Genomic DNA, 20,018 nt, shown 5'->3' on the forward strand with positions numbered 1-20,018 from the left:
CTCAGCATTCATCTCTTAATTCACCGAACATTTTTGGTCCTTGCGGTGTGCCTGGCACCATGCTTGTCTATGGGTCTTAAGGCTTTTCAGATTTTCTATTTCTGTTACCTTGGCCAAGTCCCTTAAACTTTCCTGTCCTCAGTTCATATATCTGTTAAATAGACATCATCCGTTATGCCTCCCAGAGTTTGTAGGAGGAATAAATAAGATCAAAATACTTTGCAGGCTATCTGACATTCAACAATTACTTTAAAAGAAATAGTCATTAAAGAACTAAAGATGTCTTTAAAAAAGAAATAAAGGTCTCTGGATCTAATAATGTGATGTCATGGAAAGAACTAGTTATTGTTGGAAGTTGAAAGTAATGCATGCACGTGTAAAAAAAAGACCTGATCATGCTAGTCCCCTGCCCGAAAACCATCCACTGCCCACCATCCACTCCCAAAGAGCCCCAACTCCTGAGAGCCTAGCCACCTCTCCATACCCGTTCCTCACAGCCCTACCCCCTGCCCCCAACCCCCAAAATATGCCCTGCTCTTCTGCCACACATGGATTTGATTGGCTAGTTCTTGAAGAGAACATATTCTCTCAGGCCTCCCTGCCTTTGCACAGAGTGTTCCCTCTGCTTGGAGAAGCCCCAGTAATTTGGTAAGAGCTCGCTCGATGTCAGCCCCTCTGGGAGACCTCCCAGTCTTGTCTTTTTATCAGGACTGAGTTTTGTTCTCTCCTCTGATCCCTGCAGCACTTGGACGAACAGCTGATAGGAGTTCATTTTGTGAAGCTGTGACCAGTTTTCCAGTAGACCATGAGCTTGCTGAGGGGAGGAGCCTGCCTGTCCTTGATCCTTGTTTCTGTGGGGTCTATCCCAGTGCCTGGCACAGCAGCTTTGGAGATGGAAGGAATAGAGGGAGGTAAGTGGATGGACAGGAGTTCAAGTGCTCTATTCCTAGAAGGGGCGTGGGGGTAGGTCTAGGATTGGTCACTATGAATAACCTGGAGAAATTCTAAAAACAAAACACACATATAGTTCCTGCCTTCCAAGATTCTGCTGTTGTGTGGGCCCCAGGCAAAAATGGATTTACCTTGCAGCTAGTGAAGTTTATACGTCAAGACCCTTCACTTGCACAGCTCCTTCCAGGGACCTGGGAGAAGATCCAGCAATTCCTTTTTTTTTAGACAGGCTCTTGCTCTCTTGCCCAGCCTGGAGGGCGGTGGCGCGATCTCAGCTCACTGCAACCTCTACCTCCCAGGTTCAAGTGATCCTCCCACCTCAGCTTCCCAAGAAGCTGGAACAATAGGTGGCAATTTCTTATTCATAACTTTATATATATACTTTTAAAAGGACTCTCTAGATGGAATAAATTCAGGCCCCACAAAACCTGGATCAACCTCTGGCCCCAGGATCCACAGTTTCAATAAGCTTATCAAGTGATTCTGATACACAGCCAGATTGGTCAATGACTTGCTACTCAATGGGTAATTCACAGACCAGAAGCATCAGCAAACATCACGGGTGGGCAAGTTGGAAATGCAGAATCTCAGACCCCATCCCCGACCTACTGTCTGTGAATCTGCATTTTAACAAAATATCTGGGCTGATTCATGTGCAAAAATTCATATTCAAAGTTGTGAACCACTGCTGTAATGATTTCTCTGAGAGAAAAACTATTTCCAGCTGTAAAATCACAGAGGCCTTCTTGGAGGAGGTGATCTCTGAACTGAGACCTAAAGTAGAGGCAGTATTTGGGTATGTGAAGTATTCCAGCAGAAGCAGCAAGCAGCATCAGTAGAATCCTGGAGATGGGGAGTATGAGGAGGGGTCGAATAGACCAGGGTCTTCGGGCTGGAATAAGAGAAGACAACCACAGGCAAGTTGACTCAGGTGGGAGGGAGAGAGGGAGGGAGGCTGGGGAAGAGCCCACGTGCTGGGTTAAGGCCTTTGGATTCTAATTAAGTAAGAATGTGGAGGCTTGGAGTTTGGGTCCAGAAGATATGAGAGATCCAGCTGCAAAAGCAAAACATCCCCTGGGAGAGAGAAGCCAGTCACAGTGTTTATTCATGCTCAGGTACATTATTTATGCCCAAGCCTTGCGTGGAAGAAGTCAAAGAAGGGAAGGGACAGGAAGCCAGAAGCAAGGACTGAGAATTCATGAGGGAGGTACTCATATTTTTTCCCACTCTGCAGGGTTGATGAGAGTCTCAACAGCACTCCCATCCTTGGCACTGAGCAATCAGGATATTTGCTGACTGTGGCTTACAGAGGGGAAGGAGCTGGGTGTGGTCCAGGTTGAGTCCTGTGAATTCCCATCACACCTGCTCCCTGCAGGCTCTACTTCTGCAACTTCCTGAGTTCAATTCATTCCTGCAACCCCAACAAAACCTACCTACAGGGTTGTTAGAAGGACTAAAGGGCATAATATAGCAAAGTACGAGAAATATATTGGGACCTGAAAAAATGCATGTAATCCTTTGAACCTTGACTTCCCTATGCTATCATGAGGTTCAATTTCTAACAGATAGTGGATTTTCAATGAATGCTTAATCATAAAATGCCCAAAATACCAGCTAATAGGAAACTCATCATTGGGCCGTAGAATGGGTTTTGTCAAGGCTTGAGGTCATATATACACTTTAACAACGTACATCAGTGGTAATTTAATGAACATTTACTACATGTTGATCACTGTGCTAAGCATCTTACAATGCATTATCTCATTTAGTCTCATAATAAGATGAGGAAAGGGAAGCTTGGAGATGTTGAGTGTCTTGCTCAAAGTCCCATTGCTATTAAGAGGCAGAGTAGGAGATAGAAGTCAACACCAGGGTGAGATCAAAGCAAGTACTCACCTGTGAAGTCTTGTATGGGTGCCACAGGTGAAACAGGTTTCATTTGGAAATGTACATTTGGCTTATTTCATCCCCTCCCCATCTCATTTCAAATGCTAGGAAAAGTCAACATCACATTTCATATAGATGGAATTGTAGACTCAGAGACAGAAAATGTAAGGACTATTTAGTTCAATGCTGCTCCCATACAGATGCAGAAAGGGAGGTGCAGAGAGGTTGGTTGACTTTCCCATGGTAAAACAGGATGAGAATGTCTTACCTGTTATAGCTCATACATTAAGATAAAAACAAACATATAAAAACACAAGATTATCTTGTTTTGTTCTATCCTCACTTCTTCACATCTTGTGCCAGGCATCAGCTCCCTCCTTCCCTTTCCTTTTTCTTTACTCATTTATGTATTGGTTCAGCAAATATTTATCAATGCACTATTGTGAAGTTACATTCAGAGAAGAGACAGGAATTTAGGAAGAATAATATAGAGCAAGAGAGAAAAAAGAAAAGAGAAGAACAAAAAAAGTAACAGAGAAAGAAGTGGAGAGAGAAATACAGAAAGAGAAGGAAGAAAAGAAGGAAGGAGGGAAGGAAGGAAGGAGGGAAGGAAGGAAGGAGGGAGAGAAGGAAGGAAGGAGGGAAGGAAGGTAGGAGGGAGGGAGGAGGGAAGGAAGGTAGAAGGAAGGAAGAAAGGAAGGAAGGAGAGGAAGGGAGGGAGGGATGAAGAGAGGGAGGGAAGGAAGGAAGGACAACATCAATTGGCCACTTTCTATTGGATAAGCACTTTTCCAAGCATTTTACATGTATTAACTCATTTAATTCACCCAGAAACCCTATATGGTAGTCACTATTCTTATCTCCAATTTAGGATGAAGAGCCTGTAGCACAGAGACCTGAAATAAATCACCCAAGGTTGGAGGGCTGGAAGGTGGCAAGGCCAATATGCAAACCTGGCAGATCTGGCTCTAGAGGCCTTACTTGGGATCTATGCACGTAATCGTGTTATAATGTCCTCCATTTGCTCTGATGGCCACTGGAAGTGGATTAGATACTTACGGTAAGAAGAGTATTGCTTCTAAGAGACTTTATCATCTTTTCTCAGTGGAGAACCATCACCACGGTTTGTCATGCACCATCAGTGCCTAAGGTGTGAAGGGAGAAATGTATTGCACATAGAACCATCAAGCAGAGGAACCTGGAGGGAAAAGGATCATGGAATTTAGAGCCATGGGACCCGGGGTTTATCTGTGTCCCTGCCACTCCCTAGCTATGCCATGGGATGAGTCAATCCATCTCGTCAACTGTGTGGCTCCTCATGTGGAAAATGGGAATTATAGTCGATTCAACCCTATCTACTTCAGAAAACCAAATTAAAGTGAAGGTAGTTTACAATATCCAAGGCCAAAACCAGTGTGAAATCAAACACAACCACCAGTCTTTATCTCCTTAATTTTGTGTAGATGTTTATTAAAATAGAAAGAAACTCTGTGGGGTTGGTCAGTGCTGAATTTAGAATGAGGATGATGGAGAAAACCCAAAAAGGAAGGCTTAAGCGATGAGCTTCCAGAGGGTAATGGGCAGAAGGTGGATTATTTGGGAAGAACCAGAAAGGGCCCTGTGGATAGTTAATTGTCTTTGGATAAATGGTTATATTCATTCATTCATTCATTCATTCATTCATTCTTTCAAGTAGTATTTACTGAGTGCCTCCTATGTACCAATGATAGTGTTAGATACTGGGGTACATTGGTTTAGAGAACAGACACAGTCCTGGTCCTCATGGAACTTGCAGTCCACAGAAAGTCAGACACTGAACAAAGATGTACAGAATTTAAATGCATAATAATAAACTGTGACACATGCTATGAGACCAAGGAAAAGAAGAATTGCCTATAAGAGAGAAAAACAGTATTGGGTAAGTGAGGACACACTGAAGGACTCAATGCCCTAATTAGTCAATGCCCTAATTATGGGAATAATTCCCATTCTTCCACCCCACCACTCACCAACTGCTATTTGAAAGGTCATAGGCCTCTACTCCGTACAGGCATGTACTATTTTAATTCAATAAGCAATCTTTTGAGTGCCCAATAAAAGTGTGTGGGTATATCCCCAGGTGTCAGGTGTCAGTCAGCCTGCCTTCATAGTCAGCCCTGGCTGCAGCCCCCTTTGATGGGATCCCTGCATATCATTTGTAGTCCTATTTTACACATTTAAAAAATGTTCACAATAGTTCAATGATTCATCCAAGACAATACAGCTAGAAAGTCCAGACCAGGGTTTAGGACTTTTGATAGCAAATCAAGGGTTTTTTCTATTCACACAGAATAAAATCCTAACCTCACCAAGTCCAGCATGTCATGGTTTTGCCTCATCTCTTGCTACCTTCCCTCTTCTTTACCATGCTTCATCCATACAGGCCTTCCCAGGATGCAAAAAGATTTTCCCTGCTTCAGAGGCTAAGCATCAGCTCTTCTTTGCAATGTCTGGAATGCTCTTCCTTGATTTTTTACTTGGCTACCATCTTTTATTTTTAAATCAGCTTTATTGAGGCATTATTATTATTATTATTATTATTGAGATGGAGTTTCACTCTTATTGCCCAGGCTGGAGTGTAATGGTGTGATCTCAGCTCACTGTAACCTCTGCCTGTCGGGGTCAAGCGATTCTCCTGCCTCAGTCTCCCAAGTAGCTGGGATTACAGGCACACACCACCAGGCCTGGCTACTTTTTGTATTTTCAGTAGAGACTAAGTTTCACCATGTTAACCAGGCTGGTCTTGAACGCCTGACATCAGGTGATCCACCCACGTTGGCCCAAAGTGCTGGGATTATAGGCATGAGCCACTGTGCCCATCCTGAAGCATAATTTTTATGAATAAAATTCACTCCTTTTCAGGGTTCAGTTTGATGAGTTTTGACAACTATATAAATATACTTAGGTAACCACTGTTACATTTCCATCACCTTAGGAAGTTTCCTCCTTTGCAGTCCATCTTTGGCCTATACCCCAGGCATCCACCAGCTTCTTCCTTTTCATTTAAATTTCAGCTTAATTATCACTTCTTCAGAGGCCTTTAGAAGCAATGCCTTCCCTGACCATCCAAAAGCTCTCTTCCACGCTCCTCCTCCATCATCCTCTTCCAAAGAGTCTGGCTGTTCTCTTTCTAGCACTTTTTACAAGATGTACCCATTTTATCAACTTACTTGTTTGCTCTCTTTCTGTCTTCTCCAAACAACATAAGCTCCATGAGGGAAGGGTCTTTGTCTTTCTTAATATTTGTAAACCCGGGACAGAGTGCTTGGCACTTAGTAGAATAAATATTTATTAAATGCATGAATGAATGCATGGATAACTGGTACTGCAACCTTCTGTGTGCAAGTAGCTGAGGATTCATGGCTGAATCAGAGATGATTTCTGCACTTACGGAGCTCACAATCAAATGGAAGTCTTGCGACAGGCACACAGATAACACTGACACAGATAATCCCTAATGTTTGGATAATGCACTACTATGTACGTATAAGGCATTTACTGTGCGCCAGGCCTTGTTCTAATTCCTTTGTGTGTGTGTATGTGTGTGTATATATATCCACTCATTTTATCCTCATGACAACCCTATATGGAAGTTACTATTGATATTGCTGGTTTAAAGATGAGGAAAACTAGGCACAAGAAGGCTGAGTCACTTACCTCAGATCAGCCAGCTTGTGAGTGGAGAAGTCAAGATTTGGGACCATGCTTTTATGCAGGGCTGCCTGATCCATGCCCCAAGAGAAGGTCACATAAGGCATCCAGAGAATAGGGAGAAAGCTGAAGGCAGGCCCAGCTCAGACTCAGGTCAGACTTGCAGGACAGGCGAAGTTCTAATCTGGAAACTGGAAACAGGGACAATTGTCTCTGGAAGCCCTACATCAGGTCCAGTTCAAGCAGCCAGAGACAGCCCTCCAAACCCAGGGGCAGGATTTTCAGGCCTCTAAAGCGGACTGTAGCCGAATGGGGAGGGAGGCCCTTGCCCTAGTGCTCCTGTGTCCCCAGGGGTCCAGTTACCCCAGTAATAGTGCAAGCCAGAGCATCAGGGCTTCAGGTGGCCAGCTGAGTTGTTCCCACAGGGCTGCAACACGTATCCGTAACACATTGGGAACTGGGGCTCCAGGCCAAGGGGCCTGAGCGCCGCCTGGGGCTCTGGCCCCTCCCGGTGGCAGCTTCCCAGAGGCCTGCCGCGCTCGGTCTGCAGTTCTCCGCTGCGGACAGTAGGTGGCAGTGGGTCGTGAGAAATGGCCCTCGTCCGGCCCTGGCTGCGGAGACCCAGCCTGGAGAAAAACGTGGCTGGGCTTCGGCCGCCGAGCGAGGGAGAACCGCGCCCCCGGGGTGGGGCTTGGGGGCCGCCCTGGGACTTGGTGGCTTCTGCCCGAGCGGAGGTCAGCGAGGACCCGGGAGGCAGCGCCTGGATGGAGCTGGACGGGGAGGGCTCTGCTGGGGCTCCTAGTCCCCATGAGGCTGTGCTGTCATGGGGAGCCCTGGGGACCCTGGCACCCTCGTGAGGGCCCAGCCGCCGCCTCCTTAGCCAGAACTTGTGCCCAGCGTGGGAATTTTATTCCTGAGCAAACAAGTTTTTGTTTTTTGTTTTTTTTTAAACTGAAGAAGAAACTGCCCTTCAGAGAGGTTAAGGGACTTGGCTGTGGCCACATGGCTCTTGCGTGGCTGTGCAGGGATTAAAACCCGGTCCTGTCTGACGAGAATCGTGCTTTTTTCCACTGTGCCAATACCCAGTGAGGGATTCCCTGGTGTGAGCACCTGGGGACAACGGAGGTGTATTCTAGTCTGCATTTACAGTGAGGAACTCGGCTCAGCCAGGGTGTAGCCATGGGCCCCCACTCCCAGGCACTGCCCAGTGAGGGGGTGGCTGAGACGACCGCTGGATGGCCTTGGAGAGCCCTAATTCCCTCCCCAAGCCCTAACTATCCGGGCCCCCGACTCTGGCAGTCTCTGAGCATTAAGTCTGACCAGAGCTGGCCCTGCAGGGTCTGAACACTGGATGCCCCCCACCTCTGTCTGCCTCTTCTTACTGTAGTAGATCTCAACCCGTCTTCCCATCTCTGACATTTGAAAGCACTTTTACTCTCGGGAATTCGTTAGATCTTTACAACCACCCCGTAAGGTAAAAAAAAAGAAGGGATGTTTACATTTACAGAAGAGGAAACCGAGGCCTCAGAGAAGTGATTTGCCAAAGGGTACCAAGCAAGTTCGCCGCTGAGCCAGGTCTTGAACCTCAGGTCTTCACAGCTGCCTCCTGCGACAAGGCGGGAGCAGCGCTGGTGCGGAGCTCTGGAGCGGCCGGCAAGCCGAGCAGCGGAGGCCCTTCCATGCCTCTTCGTCTCCCGGAGGCAGGCGGGGAGCGCCGACAAATTAATTCACGCTATCTTTACATTATGTATAATGCGGCATGATTTTATTTTGCTTCATTCCCGAAATCTTTTACAGTAATTAGTAGCCGAGTAAAATACAAAAATTAATGCAATATAACACTTTAATGGTAATAATACACCATCCTGTCTAATTAATAAAATCTGTTGTTTCCAAGCACGATTATTTATTTGACAAATTGATAGCACACATCCTGTTCATACCCTTTTTCCTAGCTCCCATCTTTCAGTTTATCGAATAAAATTGTAGCAGGAAAATAAACAGATTGTCTTCTGACCTGACAAGCAAGTGAGAAATAAACCTCTCACTCATACATCCCTAATTGTTCTCAGCAATATCCTCTAACACATGTCCAGATTGGTTAAAAATGAATATTGATTCCTCTCTACTTTCTTTTTTTAAAAAATTGCATCTTCTTATTTTAGAGAAAAGAGACCTTTCCTCCCTTTCCTCTGGGTAGTGTTTATATTGGGACAGTTGGAGGGATGTAAATTTTGTGACTGTGTTCAGAAATTCTGATGGCCTTGCTAACAGAGTGAAGCGATTGTTCAGGCTATGCCAGAGAGAGAGAGAGAGAGAGAGAAAGAGGGAGAGGAGGTAGGGGCTGCTCTGAGCCGTCGCGGAGGAACACTGAACCTATCGCGAAGGCTGCAGGAGAGGATCAGCAAGGGAGCAGGGAGCAGTGAGGTTGCAGGATTGTCATTGGGAGTTGGCAAAAACAAAACTGGGAAAGGGGTTAGGGCAGGATACCCAGACCTGGCAGTATTTGCAGGTAGTACTAGGGAATAAGGAACAGGGTCCAGCATCATTATGTGTGGAACTTGGGATGAAACAATGATCTAATTACAAACCCGAATGCATGCTATGTTGTGTAATACGGGGGCATTTTACATGCCAAGTGTTAAAATATGAAAGCATTTTAAGCTATAAATAGGGCCTCAGAGACAGAGATACAGAGAGACATGGAGACAGACGGAGAAAAACAAAGAGTCAGATAGACAGAGAGAGCACGCAAGAGCAGGACAGAAAGAGAAAGAGACTCACCATCTGCAGGTTATTTTGCAGCACTTTTCTCTGAAAGAAAAATTATGTGATGTGATCTGTGTTCAGGGAAAAGCTATGCTATCCCCAGCTTTCAAGCTACATTTACTATAATAAAAAAGGAAAAAAACTCCAAGTGTACACAGGTGAAAAAAGTCACCCACTCATGGAAACCGGCCTCAATACACAAAAGGAGAAACACACACACACACACACACACACACACACACCTGCTTGCACAATCCATGGATGAGTCTCCAGAGTCCTTTCTTTTGTATAGCAAAGTTCTACAATCCTATGTGCATTATGTTCAACACATATACACACACACACACACACATATGCACAATGCAGATATGTGCACATACCATCACTGCACGAACACCCTGTGGAGCCCAGACCCTTGAATCAATGCAGTCATGCCCCATTGGTTAGACTCCCCAGGCCACTTCCTGGGCCACCAAAGTAACCTCTACCTTCCTCTGAAGTCTCAATACTCTGATTTGATTACCCACCCCCACCTTTTTCTCTTGATCCATCTTCCCATCCCCACCACCATTGTGCTAGTGCATTATTTTAATAATAAAAATAATAATTTAAAATTCTTCCAGGCTGGGCTCAGTGGCTCATGCCTGTTATTCCAGCACTTTGGGAAGCTGAGGCAGGTGCATTGCTTGAGCTCAGGAGTTTAAGAACAGCCTGGGCAACATGGTGAAACCCCATCTCTACCAAAAATACAAAAGATTAGTCAGATTTGGTGGCGTGTGCCTGTGGTCCCAGCTACTCGGGAGGCTGAGGTAGGAGGATGGCTTGAGCCCAGGAAGCAGAGTTTGCAGTAAGCTGAGATAAAAAAAAAAAAAAAAAAAACTTCCATAAAATAGATGCTGACTCCAGTTTTTGCCAGCACACAGGTATACAGAAGGTGACCAACCAGTTTGAATACTTTACCTTTTTTAAAGTGCTCTCCTATGAATTGTTTAAGGGCAAGGGTTACTATACTTACTTTATAGATAAGGAAACAGGTCACTTCTTTCCAAGGGGAAACAATTGGGATGTTCAGTGAAAAATCTTTACTGAACACTTAGGGTGGGTCAGATACTATTTAAATGCTTGACAGGCATTATTTCATTGAATCCTCAAAATAACTGTATGAGATGGGTCCAGTTATTACCCTCAGTATTATAGATGCAGAGTCTGATATTCAGAAGGTTTATGTAACTTGAGAAATTACACAATTATATAGCACATATATAATAGCACTGGAGTTTGAACCCACACCTGTCTGGATTTGAGGTTCCTGGAGCCATGTTCTAATTCCAGCTCTGATATTCACTGGCTGTATTACTTTGAGCAAGTAACATTTCTGAGACTCGGTTCTCTTAACTATAAAATGAAGATGAAAATTCTCACCATTGATATGAAGGTTAAATGTGACATATATATACCACCCAGCAGAGAGTCTCAGCAGGGATTAGGAGTTTAATCAAGTCTACTCTTCCCTTCAGTTTTACTTTTGTCCATCTTGCATTAGCCACTCCCCAGAAGTTACCTGAAATATAACTCAGTTTGTTGGGGCTACACCCAGTTGACAGCTTGGGGTGTTTGTTTCACCATTTTCAAAATAAGGAAATAACAGATATTCATGAGGATAAACTAAGTTAAAGCATAAGCAGCCAGCACAGTGCCTGGCACACGGACGGTGCTAAAATAAATATTTGTGAAAGAAAATAAGAGAGGAAGGAAAGAACCAGGATAATGGTGCCCAGGTACTCAAAAAGAACTTGCACCCAAGCAGCTCTTAGGACCCAGGGACTGGTCCCACCAGGCTCTGCCAAAGGGTGAGCAGGAATGTTCCAGCAGACGGTGAATGTCCTGTGGACCTGCACAGTGCCATTGATCAATATGTTTTATGATGGATCTAATTAAGCTCTCTAATGAGGGATCACAAGATAACAATTTATCCCAGAACCATCACTCATTAAAATGCTATTTCAGGAGATGACATCGTTCCAGCCTTAATTGGCGGAGTTCGCGTGACTGGAATCCCTTGGGAGCAGAGATGCCCCTTGTCATTTACTCGTCACCTCTGTGGTGAGGGGGCTTAGAAGGGCCCTGAGAGGCACATGAATTTGTCAGGCATTGCCATAGCCCAGGCTCCACCTACCCTGCTGCAGGTGGCTTTCTGGAGCGGGTGACTCAGCAGGTCACTGACAGGAGCCTGCGGCTGTGCAGGGGCCCAGTTTTGGAATCAGAAACCCAGAACTTTAGTCAGTTCCCAGAATGAGTCAGGAAGCCTTCGGAAGTGACCATTTCCATCAGCCTCAGTTCCCTCTTCTATAAAGAGGCCTTCCCTGCCTGCCTTCTGGGTTGGTGGGAGATTTAAGGAGATCATGGAGAGGCTTATAGAGCAGTGGAAAGAGCACAGACTTGGAAGTGACGTTCTCAAGGTTCAAATCCTTGTTCTACACCCACTGGCTGTGTGACTATAGACAAGCTACTTAGTGTCTCTGAAGCTTGATTTCTTCAATAATAGTGCCTAACTCAGTAGGATTCTTGGGAGGATTTTAAGAGCTTTATAATCAGCCTGGTTTCTGAGGATCCCAGGGACACAGAGATGGAAAGGCATGGAGGTTTTCTGAGGGAGCCTGTAATGCCTTAATATCAGAATAATATCTGTGTCAGGACAGATTACAAACCCAAAGAGGACCAGAAAAAGCCATGGTGGCTATACCCACAAGGGAGGAGGAGACATTTGAGCTAGATATTGAAATATAAGAACTTTCCTAGTTGCAGAATAGAGGAAAGGGCAATCCCAGGATGAGTGAGCCCTCAGCAAAAATAAGCAAAGCACCCGGGTTGGAGAGAGTTCATGCGTTCAGAATGCAGTAGTGCTCCCTTCTCCGTCAAGAATGCCTGAATCCATGGATAGTACGAAACCCTGTATAAAAGACATTTTTCCTATACATATTCCTATGATAAAGTTTAATTTATATATTAGACACAGTAAGAGTTTAGCAACAACTAATAATAAAATAGAACAATAATAACAATATAATAAAAATTAGGTGAATGTCATCACTCTTTCTCAAAATATCTTGTTGCATTGCACTGTAAGTAAAACAAGGGTTATTTCAACACAAGCACTGTGACAGTCGGTCTGATAACCCAGAGGGCTACTAAGTGACTGTCGGGCAGGTAGGGTATGCACTGCACAGAAGATGGTTCATGACCCGGGCAGGGCCAAGATTTCATCATGCTGCTCAGAACGGCATGCAATTTAAAACTTGTGAATTATTTATCTCTGGAATTTTCTAATTAATATTTTCGGACCGCAGTTTACCACGGGTAACTGAACTGTGGAAAGCTGCTGCGTCATCCCGTTGCGGAAAGGCAGAAGGGCAAAGCAAGCAGGTGCGGAAGACATCGCGATGCTCCAGAGCTCCCTTTTTACAGCAATCTGTACTTCACTCCCATGGTAATGGCAAGAATCCATTCAGGAGGGCTCCACCCTCATGACCCAATGACCATCTAAAGGCCCCACATTGCAGCACTGCTGCATTAAGAATTAAGGTTCCAACACATGAACTTTTGGGGAATGTATTCAAATCGGAGCACCTTGCAAAGTACTTGGATTTCATTATGAAGGTCACTGAAACCTCACATTGGGTGAGTTTAATGAAGTCTCATTATAGAGCTTGGACCTCAGAGGAGGAGAAGGGAGGAAGATTCAGGTGCTTCTGCTAACAAAGGTGGCTTGGAGCCTTCAGAGCAGACATCATGTTTCCCAAGACCAGGAAGAACAGGGCCCCCATGTCCTAAGTGCCATAGACTTGTCAGGAGCACTTGCGGAAACCAAGATGGCAATGGTGCCTTGAATTTTGGACTGCTTCCCTACCAGAGAAGGAGACTGGGTGTGGGGTGGTGGGAATTAAAACTTGTAGAGCTGCTATCATGCATTGGGGGATGTAGCATTCGATTCTCACAACACTCGCCATCAGGTGTGATTGTCCCCATTTACTAAATGATGAGTTTGAGTCTCAGAAAGGGTTAGTGCCTTCTCCAAGTTAACCAGCTAATAAGAGCAAAGTCAGGATTTGAGCTATGGTCACTCGGTCCCAAACCAGTGCTTTTATGACTGCATGCTCTCTCACTAAACATTGCCACATGTAGGACCTCCATTTCTCAGGTTTGAGATGTGGGTGATTTAGCTCCATCTTTCAGAAGGGTAGCTTGAGACCCAAAGAATTCTTCAAGAAGCACCTTGCCCATGGACACTCTACATGAGATAATTTTCTGATAGAAAACAGAGATGCAGTTTTGATCTGACAGCAATGGCATCGAGGAATGTGTTTTTCCTGGAACTCTGGGATGGATTTTATGGCCTGATTCCAATTTACCTTTCCAGAGGCCATTAGCCTCTGCTCATTCCTGACTCCTGGGGCAGATGTGAACACTCCTGGATCTTTAATTTTTGAGAGAATGTAGGAGGGGGCTGATGCCATTTTTCTATTGCATAATAAAATTATTTCCTTAACAAAAAAGGGGGATCCACAGTTTCCAATTCAAACTCTTTTTTAAAAAACAGGGGGGAAAAGTAGCAAAAAATAGTTGAAAGAATGCACCCCTAAATGTGAAATTGTTCAGAAATACATATTTGTAATAGGATTCAAAGTGTTCATGACAGCTACTACTTACAGTGTTTAAAAAGTTGCAATTAGTACCAAAAGGCTTGGATGAAGAAAACATCCTATCATAGGCATATTTATAAAACAACTTCCATCAGCCAAAGGAAAAATGGACAGAACTCTATTACAAGCTTTTTATATTTGAAGAGCAATTTCTAATAATATATCTAGAAGCCATTTCTGAAATTGACTTAGTGTGCATGATCTGGGATTAATGTTTTCTGCAAAATCACATGCTCGTTTGAACGTAAACATTTTGCACTTCCGTTCCACCTCCTGGTTCAGAAGAATGCACCTCTAATGTGTAAAGTGATCTATCAAAATTAATTGTGAATACCCTAATCCAATCAAGTCCACCTCATTAGGCAAACATTTAAATTATTAAGTTAAATAGTGGGATATTTCAATATAATCTTGTTATGCTATTTTTATGGCAGTACAAATGCTGTCTACAGATGGGCTCTGCTTCCCAGCCTCCTTGCTATTGTTGATGAGCTCACCATCTCTGTTGCTGGATTTCACACGTGTGTAATATTGGTCTAGTCACAATCCTGCATTCCCTCACTACCTCAGCAGTTACTGATGGAGCCCCTACTGTGTGTTAAAATTTGAAGGCTAAAAAAGACCTCCAGGATAATCTAGTCATTACTTTTGCAGATACAGGAACTGAGATTCTGAGAGGTTGGGTGCTTTTTTATGGATCATGGAGCAAATTTGTGGCACAGCTACTGGTAGAACCCTCTCTTCTTGATTCTGCATCCAACCATCTGCTTTTTTCTTCTTTCCTTGTCCATTTCTCTCTCTAATTCAAACATAAAGATGTAAATGAAATCGATCAGGTTCATGTTGTTCATATTTTACATCATTAGTATTTTGCAAAATTATTCTTTTCCCCCCCATTTAATAAAAGATATATTCCCAACCTGTTTGCTCTTCACAGAGCTTTAAATAGCTTGTCCTTTCTAAATTCCTCCAGCTAGCAAACAGCTATTCATCATTCGATAGTTCCTTGAAGGCCAGCCCAACAGAGACATGTTTGGAAGAAATAAGATCTTGATGTCTCAGTCTCCAGCCCCTAAATTAGACTCTGGGTATGTGCATATCGGGAGGAGGAAGAACAAAGGAGTAAACAAACAGGAACTAAAGCAGGCTTGAGGTCTAGCCATGACCAGGGTCCAGATACCCATATTGGGATCTTCTTGGGAGCTAGAGAACACAATCCTGTCCTCAGCAGACCCCTTGCCCTGCACCCCAAGGGAGTTATGTCTATGCTGTCTAAAGATTCAGATTTCACACTGATTCCGAAGGTAGGTCTAAGGAACCCTTAGACTTTACCCTACTTTTGGGAATGAGGTGAAATGAAGAACTTCCCAGCGTTCTCCTTTTACTCTCTGGTTCAAATGTAGACAGGATTCTTTATACCCCGAGGCATGGTGAAACAGGGATAGAACTATCAAAAAGATATTCTGAAGGGGAACTAAACTCAGAAAGTGCCATGAATTCGAATTATTCACTCTGCAGGTGGCTTAGGCCCCAGGGTCACAGTATGACCTTAGTGGGTCCTAGGTACTCTTATTTTTGTGGGTTCTTTCTTCCATTTAGATAAGTAAATAAACAAATTATATTTTATGACTACATTAATATAAAGAAGAAAATACTAATATTATAAATTTAAGCATTTTCTTTGACCTACAATGTCCTAAAATTCTCTGATTTTAAGAGAATTACAACATTTTTGTAGGCCCTCTAAATGTTTGCAACCCTAGGCACTCAGTCTACTGTGGCTAATGGATAGAGCAGCCATGCCAGACCCAAGGAGAAAGAGCCTCCCATTCTGCCTCCATTTGGCAGATGGATTCTGATCAACACCAACACCCTGGAAATATCTAGCTTCCTCGGATCTGGGCAAGAGAGAAGAGGCTTAGCTCCTGTCCTCTTACTTTCCATAGCCTGTCTGGGGACAGATTGAAAACCATTGGTATAAGGAGAAGTCACCCTTCTTAATACCGTTCAAACTCAGGTGCTTCAAGGTTATCACTGGAGGGGAATGAGCTTTGTTCTTTGTTCTCACAATTTTATTCCTTCTGCCAGCGTTACACTTGTTCTATGTGGAACCACATTCTTCATACACTAAAACATGGCTCAGTTAGGATTAGAACTGTCAAAAAGACCTTCCCAAGGGGAAAGCAAATGCAGAGAATACTGCAAATTCATGCTGCAAAATGACCCTTCAGAACAGAGGAAGTGGGTACATAAGGCTCTGCAGAGGAACCTGAGTACCCCTTGTTTCAAAGACTGTAGAAATTGAAACTCTTACACACTACTGGTAGGAGTGTCCATTGTTACAATTACTTTGGGAAACTGTCAGTATCTATGAAAGTTGCATATGTTATACATGCCTAATGGCCCAACATTTTTACTCCAAAGTATTAGATTGAGCCATATTAAATTGTCAGTGTTTGAATTTTTGATCTACAAAAATGTCAACTTAATTTGATTCAATTTAATCTATAGCCAACAGAAAAACATACATATGCTCATCAAAAGTCATGTATAAGAACGGTCTAGCAGCACTATTTATAATAGTCAAAAGCTGGACACTACCCAAAAGGCCGTCAACCATAAAATGCATAAATAAATTGTGGTTTGTTCCTATAATAGAATAGTACATGCAATGAAAATAAAGAAATTACAACTCCATATAACAACTTGGCTGGATCTCACAAACGCAACGTTAATTGAAAGAAGCCAAACACAAAAGGATATATATTATATGATCCCATTTATAGAAATTTCCAAGAGCAAACAGTACTAATCCATGATGCTAGGAGTGAGAAAGGGGAATAGGTATGGCCCTAAAAGTCCCATGAGGGGCATTTTCTCGGTCTGAGAGCCAGTTTTATGGGTGTGTTCACTTTAGAAAACTCATCAAACTATAACTTACGATTTGCACACTTTTCTATATGTATGTTTTCCTTTCTTAAAAAGTTTACTTTAAAAAAGAAGAAGGCTGCAGAAGAATGCAGGCAATTGTTCAGGCAAAGACAACAGCAGGTGGCTTCAGGAGGGTCTACCCTCCTGCCCTCCAATTTTTGTCGTGGACTTTTTGATTGCTCACTAATACAGGCTCTCCTTAATCTCACTTACTCTTCAGCCCAACATCAAGGTGGAACCTATTATTGTTCATATCCAGTGGATGGAGAAACTAGGGAAACAGAGGCTTTGAGAGTCTAACTCTCCCAAATGCACACAGCCATTGTGTGAGAAGCCACCACCTGACTCCTGAACAGTGTCTCTCCCAAGCTCTCACTGTGCAGGTCCATGATCCAGACTCAAAGTAATTGGGACCATGTGGGACACCCAGAAGTCACAACTCCCTATGATTTGGATGCAGATCCCACCTCTCTGGATTCTGCCCATCTGTAGACAGCATTTGTACTTCTCTGGAAGAAGGTTCCAGTTCTTGTCCCTGCCCACCAGCATGGCTACCCATGAACCTGGGAAAACTCTTGGTGAGGGCCAGGGCTCTCAGTGACTACAAGTTGCTCATTCAGTCTGGCAAAAACATGATTTTCTCTATGTTCCCTGACAAGTCCAGGCCCAGCCAGCCTGCTTGGGCCTTGCCATCCCTGTGGCATCTGCCAGGGACATCCCAGTTCTATCTTCTTTTGCTTACTGCTCTTTCTGACTTCAGTTCTGAATGACCCTGTAAAGGTGTCTGTGTGGGTTTATGTGGAGATAGAATATATGGAAAATGATGCTGCCCTAGGCCACAACAAAGGCAAAACTCAGCCTCTGCCTTCTTCTCTGACCACTAACTTGACCTACCCCAGCCCCAGCTTTTCCCACAGCACTATTTAAGGTGAGTGTGGGAAGAGGTGCCAAGAAGAAAAGCAGAAAAGAGTGTTTTCTGAGAGGGCAGTGGGAGTCTGTTCACGTGTTCTTCCCCTTTCGTGTATGCAACACCCCTGGGAATTGGGTATCATCATCGTCGTGGTACTGCAAAGGCATCTGGGAGCCCAGGAAAAATAAATGCATGGGCTGCTGTTTTCCCTACATGGAATGGTGATGTAGGCAGAGAAAACTGGTGAGCACCTAAAGGCATCCAATCTCTCCTCTGTCATGATTTGCATTCAATACTCTTGAGTGTGGACACACTCATAGACAGAGCTTGCTATCAACTGATGTTGGTTCAGGTCATGGCTGCAATCAGTACCATTAATAAGGCACATGCTGCTTTTCTAGAAGAATGAAGGGAGCCATTACCTTCTGTGAGGGGCAAAAGACATTATATTAGCAGGTGAGAGCTCTAGTTCCAGCTCACCCATTTACTCTGCATGGCTCTGGAAAAATTTCTTCCCCTCTCTGTCCCTTAACTTTCTCATGTGTGCAATGAAGGAACAAGATTTGTTGATGTCTGAGGGTCCTCCCACCTCTAGTACTCTGGCATCTTATAAGGAGGTGCTCTTTGATCTGGACCATGAGGTACTGACACCACTGAGGAATACTCTAACTTTCCCCCAGGACTGAAAAGACCGGAAGGAACTTGTCTCCGTGGCCTCTGACTCTGGTGGGCATCTGAGTGATGGAGACAGGCACAAGCTTGGTCTAGAAGGAATGAGGGATAGGCAAGTTCATGGGTAGCTGAAAGTTTCTGTCGACCAGGAGCCACCCAAGTCATGGGATGTGGACAGTTAGAAGGACCCAAGAAGGTGGATTCTGAAAGGGGAACTAGAATAGCACTGGATTCATGTCCAAACCATTGCTGTAGCCTCTTATTTTATGTGTACACCTCCTGACCCCCACTCACCCCAACTGTTTCCTATAACTCAGGGATTCTTAATCTGGAATTCATGCCCTTTGAAGTTGCTTGCAAAATAATATGTGTAGGTGAGTATGAGCATTTTCCTGGGCGCAGAAGCTTCCATTTTATTCTCAAAAAGCTTGGACACACACATGTACACACACAGCTAAGAGCCACTCTTCTAATTTAAACACGTCCTTGCTCTATCCCCACACTGATCCAGGCCCTTGTCATGAGTGTTTTGGGCTATTGCAATCACTTCCTAACTGGTGTCTTGCCCCCAGCCTCATATTCCTCCAATCCAGCTTCCACAGAGCCTTCAACATCACTTTCTTCGAACTTTGTTTTAACCAAACCTTTTTTATCGGCTGTAGATAAAGTTCTAAATGTTTAGCCCAGTTGTAAGGTCCTTTGAAATGTGGCCCCTAATTCCTTCTCCAGTCTCACCTCCTGACAACCCCCTTCCTTGTGCAACTTTAACTGTAGCTTCACCCCAGGACATCACGGTTCTATGACTTGCATGTTCTATTCTCTCTGAGAGGAATGGCTTTCCCTCCCCTCATTTGCTAAACTTTTAGGATATAAACATCATGAGAAAAAGACTTTGTTTTGTTTATCGTACTATCCGGATACACAAAGTGTGTCTGGTATGTGTAGGTACTCAGTAAATATTTGCTGTGAATGAGTAATTGGATAAATGACTCCTTTGGGATTTATACCAAGAGTCTCCACCACTTGAAGAATTCTCTGATGTCACCAGTGGAGGTGGTCATTCTATTGGATCCATGTCTCACTGCATTGCAATTATTTTTTATGTTCTATGTGAAATTATTAGGTAACATTATATGTGTCATTGTTATTAATATATATCACTGAACTGTAAACTCTAAGTTCACAGACACAGGATTTTTTGAATTAAAAAATAAATCTCCAGCATCTAGACCAGGCTGGCTGGCACCTACCAGTTGCATCAAATAAATGTATCTTAAATGGATGAAAAAACAAATGAATGCCTGCTCAAAACTCAAATGCCAAAGCCATCTTTGCCCCATCAAAATGTATCCATTCTTCAAGCTCTGACTCAAATTTGACTTCCTTTCATGAATCACTCCTTTCCCTTGTCCCCAGGTTAATGTGTTTTCTAGCTTCTCCAAGCCACCCCTGGCATTTTGTTGAACTTTTTGTGGACTAATTTCATTCTCCCCTGAGCAAAGAACTTA

At 43.8% G+C, this 20,018-nt stretch overlaps 1 protein-coding gene across 1 annotated transcript in view; it reads left to right on the forward strand.

Moving 5' to 3' along the window:
• Nucleotides 1-805: 805 nt before the first annotated feature.
• The window catches only part of LOC103877644, a gene marked incomplete at its 3' end in the record, with an annotated part of 61,209 nt that continues 41,996 nt past the window's right edge, over nucleotides 806-20,018 (forward strand). The window contains exon 1 of the mRNA XM_031653352.1: nucleotides 806-911. Within this exon, the coding sequence (XP_031509212.1) occupies nucleotides 806-911 (106 nt within the window). The remainder of the gene's footprint in view (nucleotides 912-20,018) is intronic.

This window comes from Papio anubis, chromosome 12, assembly GCF_008728515.1.
Source record: "Papio anubis isolate 15944 chromosome 12, Panubis1.0, whole genome shotgun sequence".
NCBI lineage: Eukaryota > Metazoa > Chordata > Mammalia > Primates > Cercopithecidae > Papio > Papio anubis.